This window comes from Montipora foliosa, chromosome 6 (genome assembly GCF_036669935.1).
Source record: "Montipora foliosa isolate CH-2021 chromosome 6, ASM3666993v2, whole genome shotgun sequence".
Lineage (NCBI taxonomy): Eukaryota > Metazoa > Cnidaria > Anthozoa > Scleractinia > Acroporidae > Montipora > Montipora foliosa.
Window position 1 is genome coordinate 43,755,330 of NC_090874.1, and position 7,500 is coordinate 43,762,829.

Consider the following 7,500-nt stretch of genomic DNA (forward strand, 5'->3'; position numbering starts at 1 on the left):
AGTCAATGCTCCTTTTGCGAGTACCTAGCCATTAACTTTCTAAAAACACCGATCAAGACAGGTCAATTTCTTCAAATGGATCAACAGGTGGTAGTGGTTTGTCGTTGTTGGCAATTTCCTTGACTCCCGCTTGCTCCCATCCCTTGAGGATACATCTCCTTCCTGGAGACTGGTGGAAGCCGACTAACAGCAACTGCGAACCAGTCGTGCGGATTATTTTCCTCGTGAATTGTGCCAAGCTTTTCATTTAGTCTAGGATTCCATAGCTCTTTATAAACGTGGAAACCGCCGAGTCCACATGGGAAAGCGAGATTTAATGCGAGCGAAGAATCCATTTCAGTTGTGAAGCTGAAAGGTATTCAGTAAACATCCGATACACGTCATAATCGACCGTAAAATAGCGTGATCGTGTGAAACGGACCAGATGGGACACCGCGGCAAAATGAGTGCGCAGGCTTGAGCCACGCACGAATCGTTTCCACGCGCGAGGGACTGGTACCAATTAAATTTGCAATAAAAACAACAGCGCGGCAAAATGGCGGCAATTTAAATTCTCTGTGTTTGTTTTTATTTTGCGATGATAAGGACAACTCTACTTTGATAAGGTTTAAATTTTGAAGAGAGCTTCCTGAAAGACTAATCTTCCATGTGTCTTTTCAAACCAAAAAACTATAGTTCAAACCAGGAGAATTTTACCTTGCATTCGAGCGCTAGAGCAAAAGGACGAAGTTCGTAATGTTATTAGTCGCGATAGTCTCTGCTTTGGTAAATCTCAGGGGGAAAAACTGTGCACTGAGAAGGAAAACGCCGGGTAAACATTTTTGCAAGGGCAGAATGATAATTCCTTCTGCGAAGATGGCTTATGTTGCTCCTGTTGAATGAGGAAATCGTCTGTTTGTTTCATTGGAATCATTTGAAAGTGAGACATAAGCTTAAGTTCTTTTCATGCCCGCATTCCACTCATTCGGCAACTTGGATAAGTCACTTACCTGCCCTCCATTCTCATATTTTACGACACTAGTTACTTTTACAAGAGCGAGGCAATAAAATAAAGAAAATAAGTCTTAACTTTAAGAGAGGATCGCAAAAAAGTTTTGAAACTAAGTATAAATTTTACTCCAATGCTACTTGATGTTTCCCTTTTACTTGGAGTTTGGTAGTGGTCCATCGTTGAAAATATTTTTCCAGTAGTTTTCCTGCAGCTGGCTGGTAACTGTAATTTTTTTCTCCAGCTTTGTCGATCACCTTGTAGAGCCTTGCTGGGATGAGGGTGGGGAGACATGAGAATCATGATAATGAAATAAGAAACCATTCACCTGCATGTGTTTGGAAAATACTGATTTCAGTTTTGCATGCATTGCACGAGCAAAAATCCAGCCTAAATTTTGCACTGTGTGTAAAGATACTGAGAGAGGAATGTAATCATACATCCAGCAAGACTAGAGGCATTCTGCTTCATACTCTAACATTTTATTATGCACAACTGATCCAGTTTCACTACCCAATGATAGACCCACAATGGCTCTATCTGGACCCACAATGACTCTATCTGATTCCTTTTCAACAATGACAACCACAACAACTACTATGGTATGTGTTACCACAAAACACAATATACAGTAACTCAAATATCTCTCCAATTTTATTGTTGTAAGTACTGTATATTCATTATTAAGACTATTACAAGTAGGAGCATTCTCAGAAGTTAATATCCAAACCCATGCTCAGCAAGAGAAAGACTAGAATAACATACAGCTGTATTAATGAAAGTAAGACAGTTTACTTGAATTAAAAAACCAAATTATATTTGCTTGTTCAAACATTGACTTAGAAGGTGTGGCAAGTAAATAATTATCGTCCCTTTTCTATACAATTTTGAAGAGCTGTTTGGAAACCATCTTGTATTAATCACTGACATGCTCACATCTGTGATCTTTAATTTGCAGTAATACTGTTGTCATCATGCAGGATCTCATGCAGGAAAAAACGAGAGATGAATAACAACCCTGGCTTTTTTCATCACAAAACCAATAAAATATTCAATGCTGAAATCCTCATCACAATCTCTGAAAACAATCTGGAATGTTGCTTGCCATGCATGGTTTGACCAGATCAGCACACACACACCAGGAAGAGTTTTAGACTGAAGCACTGGAATAAGAATAAAAGACATGTTTAAGAAACAACAGGAAACTGATCAAAGTAAAACAATAATATTATTATCACTTGGTCATTTTCATGCACAGATGTCACTTAAGATACTTGAAAAAAACATGGAAATCTGTGCCCTATTTGTTAACATCCCTTTATAAAAAAAACTAAACAACTTAACTGACTCCCTTAATAAGAGGTTTTGTCTAACAATGCAGATAAGAACAGTTGCTCACATCTTGAAAGTAATGACAGTCAAAATGACAGCCAGCCAGATATCAACACTTTCCACAAGATTTCTTCAGGTCAGATGAGTGGGACAATGAAATCAACAGAAATCTAGAGATCAATTAAATTTGATCATACCACAACCTGGTGTGTCCTGCAAAGCAACACAGAGCTGGAAAAGAAAGAGCATCACCATCTACCATACAAACCATTGCTCTTGCTGTGGAGAACCAGGTCACAGAAAAATCCATGGCTCTCGTATCACATGTCAGAGGTTAAAACTTCTGTTTTGTCAAAACCCTCCGCGTTTTTAGAGGAATTGCTCTTAGGCGAAAAACAGTAAACGAAAAATGTTATCAGTTTAAAATTTACAACTTTTAGGTCTTCAACGGTGTGACCGAAACACGAGCAAACATGGTTTGGCAAAGATAACTTCCCTGGAAACGACATAAACAAATAAATATTTTATGCCTAAAATAAGCTTACCTCTTTTGACTTTCTCGTTGGAAACAACTCGGAACTACTGTTTAGTTTTTCTGTTGAGGCCATGTTGAGCGTGAGATCTTGATCATCAAAAGGTCCAATATAACTTTTCCTTCAACGCCGAATAAACTCAAAAACAAAGAGCTTAAAAGCTCGAATCAAATGAATCAAATGTGTTCGAGGCGGAGCATGCGCACTCATTTTGCCGCGGTGTCACCAGATGGCGGAATTTCCCATTGTAGTCATTTTAATTTAGTGACGATTTAAATTTAGCGACACTTAATTTTGGTACATTTTAATTTAGCGATATTTTGAAAAATCGCTAAATTCGCTAAATTAAAGTGTCGCCAAAATTTCATGTAATAAGGTAGACGATAATAATGAACGCCGAAAAAATAAAGACGGTGTAGAGAAAAGATTGAACAATAATTGATATTACAGAGAAGGAGGATAGTTTAAATCAAACGAGAATAAAAAAAAGCACCGTTGTCTGATTGGAAGTGAGGGAGAAAGAAAAAAGACAAAAGAAAAGAGGAAGAAAAAAACTAGGAAAGTTAATTATGGCGAGAGAAATTCACTGCGTAATGAAAAACAAAATGATAATGATAATTATAATAATAATAATAATAACAACAACAACAACAACAATAATAATAATAATAATAATAATAGTAATAATAATAATAATTTCTTTGATCAGATAATAAATCGACTCATGTCAAAGAACGACTATTAGCTTATCACTTGTTTGCTTAGCGACTTATCAATGGACATTTGATTGCCAGGGTCATGACCTTTCTGCCGACTGCTGGTCTTTGGGAATCCTCATTTTTGAGCTTCTTACTGGAAGGTTGGTATAAAACATGTTGTGGGCAACCTTTGAGTTTTCATTTTTCCATTTATAGCGAAACGCACATCATCTTATTTTCGCTTAATGGAGAGCCTGATAACCCTCTCTCAAAGTCAATTTCTGGATCTTAACGTCAAACGTTTTTTTGGCGCCTTTGGAGCGGCGTTTATAAAAAAAGGATACAAAAATTAATGCTCCAAGTTTGTAAGTTTTAGAATAACTTTTGTCGTTATCCTTTCCATAGTCCGCCATTTTATGCCTCTGATCCAATGAAGACTTACAATATCATTCTTCGAGGAATGGATGTGATTGTGTTTCCCAAAAAGATCGGCCGCAATCCGCAAAACCTCATTAGACGACTTTGCAAAGAAAACCCCACGAACAGACTCGGATACCAAAAGGACGGCCTCGCCGATGTGAAAAGACACAAGTAAGATTTTGCCAAATTTCTACTGGTGAAATGTATTTAGGCAATTTAATATCCTGTTAGGGAATTGGAAGAGGTGGTGTAAAATCCCATGTACGTCCATTTTTTGTTCTAAAAGGCACTTCAAATCGTCCAAATTCTACTCACTGGTCACGAAGAAACACTCATCTCATTCCCATCCTGGCCCCTCTTTTTCCATTCAGACCTAATATGCCATTCAGTTCCAGGGAAAAAAGCACGTTCCTCCAAGCTTTTATCCGTCCAGGTCTCCAAGACCTTCTCCATCCCCAACCGGCGTTCTTGCCAGGTTCTTTGCGAATGTTCAAAGGTCATTAAGTATCTTAAAAGGTAAGAGTTTTTTGCCAAAAAGAACACTTAAAGATTTTTCATGAAGGTTTCGTCTTCACTAAGATATTTTTCAGGACGCCTACATGCACGGCTTTCACTAGGGATCGTTCAATTTCTCTTCATACAGTCAAGTTTCACTATATTCCTTTTTCTTCGGCCAGTCATACTCCCTTTATGGTTCAATTTTCTAACTGTCTTGACAATTTCTGTCAGGTTATTGCCTTCTAATGCATTCTAATCGTGTCAGGCCCTCGGGTATCGATCGTGATGCTACACGATTTCACCCTTCGGATGCACAGAATAACCTCGATCTCATGTGATATTGTTACGGCTTGTCCAAGGGAAGTTATGTCCTGCTGGACGGGGTTAATACCTGGATGGGTGACCGTCCGGCAATACCCCGTGCCATACACGAAGTTTCTTCCTTCAGCAAGAAAGGCTACTGATATCCCACAAAACTAACATTGCATTATAACACATGCATTCCATAATTGTTTTTAATAAAATAATTGACAACGAGATAACGTTTAAAGTACTTTTTATGTGATACCTTCCAAGTTAATGAACAAATACTCGAAAAGGGTACGAAACGGTCAATCTCCCCAAATCAAATGGCGCGTCGATGACAAAACTAGGAATGGAACGCACCTCACTAATTCTTGATTACTACTAGTAAATATTTCTCTTTTGAAGGTGGTTCCATGGTTTTCACTGGCAAGGACTTTTGGAAGGAACACTTGAAGCACCAATAAAACCGAAGGTATGTAGTAAGACTTGCTTGTTGACGTGGCACAGTATTTTTTTCCCGTGATCAGTTACTCCTTGTATGGATAAGTGTACAGCAATCATGTTCGCTCTCCTAGATGATTTCTCTGTAAATTAACATGACCTATTCATATCATCCAAGCAATCTTTCCCAGATGAAAGAAGTCGATCATTGTCCAAAGAATTGTTCTCATTTTTAGCGTGTTCCAGGCTCCCAGATAGTCGGGAAAACGAAAGCAACTGCTTGTGCAAGCTCCCACTCGCTTTTCACACGCAGTTGTTTTCGTTTTCCCGACTGCAGTCAACTCCCGCCTTGCGGACACCTCGCTATTACGGACACCCCGCTATTACGGACAGCAGCTAAATCCCCGGCGAAAGTTACAGACGTTTGACTGAAATAAACTCCCGCTATTACGGACTTACGGACACTTTATTCGGTCCCAACGTTACAATTTTATTGTTTTCTCTCTCGTTACAGCGGACACCGAGCAGCATCTGAATTGGAAAATTTGCACACATATCATGTCTATTTTTTGTGCTTTTTTTATTCATAGAGGGGGTTTAAGTTGCTAATGAATTTAGTCTTCTTGGCGACAAAGTGGGGGAAGTTGCAATTCAAAGGAGAAGTACACAGAGCCGATTGGAACGATATTTCAAGGCAATTTGATAGCTGATGCAATCACTAGCTGATGTTCAGGCTTTTCCTTGAAAATAATTTTTTTTAGAAATGTAGGTTACTATACTTCAGTACAGTAGGAAACCAAAACGATGATGGACATTGCTGCAACATACGATGACTGTTTTTTACGTACTTAGTACTGTACACAAAGGGTACGTAACTGCTGTTCTGTTAAGTTCTTCTGTTTGTAAATAAAGTTCTGACGCTCTTGCGTGCGACAACGGGTCTGAAAAAGTACTGGAGTTAATGAAAATGAACACACCTGTGACCCCCTTCTGTAAATATGGTTTAAAATAAAAATTTTCACGCACGCCGCTATTACGGACTCTCGCTATTACGGACACCAAATCGTGGTTCCGAGGGTGTCCGCTATAACGAGAGTTGATTTTATCTCTTTTTTAGAGTAGCTAGATGATGATATAGGAAGGCATAGTCTTCATTAGGAAGCCGGAACTCGTTGTAATCTAAGCGATATTCATACACATTGAAGTCTAGGTCAGTCCACTTCTGCAGCACGGCTGTTCATCAAATAAGGTTGATAAGGTTATGATACTCTACCTCTATCTTATTTCTTGGATTCTCAATGGCTTTAGGTTAAAAGCTCCACGGACTACAATAACTTTGACAGTTATGCAAAAGACATGGATGTGCCTCCGGATGACCTGTCAGGCTGGGATGAGAACTTTTAACGTGCCAAATGACCTCAAATACTGAATGATACCTTTGGACCATATGTAAAAGAAAGTAATGGTTAAATCAAGGATGTCCATTTTCCGACGACAGTTGTATTTTGATCTCCCTGGCTGTTTTACGAGAACATCACTGAAAGACACGTTTCAAATGCAAATGAGATACACTTCGACATGATCGTGAGAACCAGATGGAGGGGCTTCTGGAAATCAAATTTTACTGAATGTTGAACGCTCTGTAAACACTGATTCCAGTGGTGGACAAACAAACTTGGACACTTGGTCATTCTAAGTCAATGATACTAATTCCATTACCCTTTTTGTGTATCATACAAAGCGGGACGGAAAGTTTACTGCAAGCTCTTCTGCAATATATAAACGGTACACATTACATCCAGGAGGTCCTCATCACATGGCCAAAAGAGCTATTCAGTGGACCAATGACTCCGCAATGTCCATTAATTTCGATTTCGAAAGAAATTACCAATTAATGAGGCAAAATGTATCTTTAAACGTTTGTAGTTAATGCTTCTCGATCGAATCACGTTGCCGCCCACTTTGTATGAATTTTTTTCAGGTGGAGTATTTCCATCCTTTTTGTTTTTGACGGTTTTTATGAAAGGCAGGTTTTAGACAACTACATCGCGGAAGGTGAGGTGCTATGTTCTGTTATTCGGAATAAAAAAACTGACTGAAAAAGGCGGACGAAAAAAACCAACTATTATAATTCAAAAGCACCATAATTATCGCTTTGGAAAAGTGGAGAGATAGTCATTAATAATTATTTATTGTAATTGTATATAAAAATCATTTATATTTTTCACTTTTATTTTAACATACATCACTGGAAAATTGTGGAGCTTCATGGCTTATAAAAATC

The 7,500-nt window shown here is 38.4% G+C and overlaps 1 protein-coding gene across 1 annotated transcript in view; it reads left to right on the top strand.

Moving 5' to 3' along the window:
* Positions 1–7,500, top strand: part of LOC138007437 (cGMP-dependent protein kinase 1-like) — a 26,334-nt gene that overhangs the window by 18,788 nt on the left and 46 nt on the right. The window contains exons 17-20 of the mRNA XM_068854333.1: positions 3,648–3,712; positions 3,957–4,142; positions 5,181–5,247; positions 6,525–7,500. The exon at positions 6,525–7,500 is cut by the window's right edge and continues 46 nt beyond it. Of these exons, the coding sequence (XP_068710434.1) occupies positions 3,648–3,712; positions 3,957–4,142; positions 5,181–5,247; positions 6,525–6,620 (414 nt within the window). The 3' untranslated portion in view covers positions 6,621–7,500. The remainder of the gene's footprint in view (positions 1–3,647; positions 3,713–3,956; positions 4,143–5,180; positions 5,248–6,524) is intronic.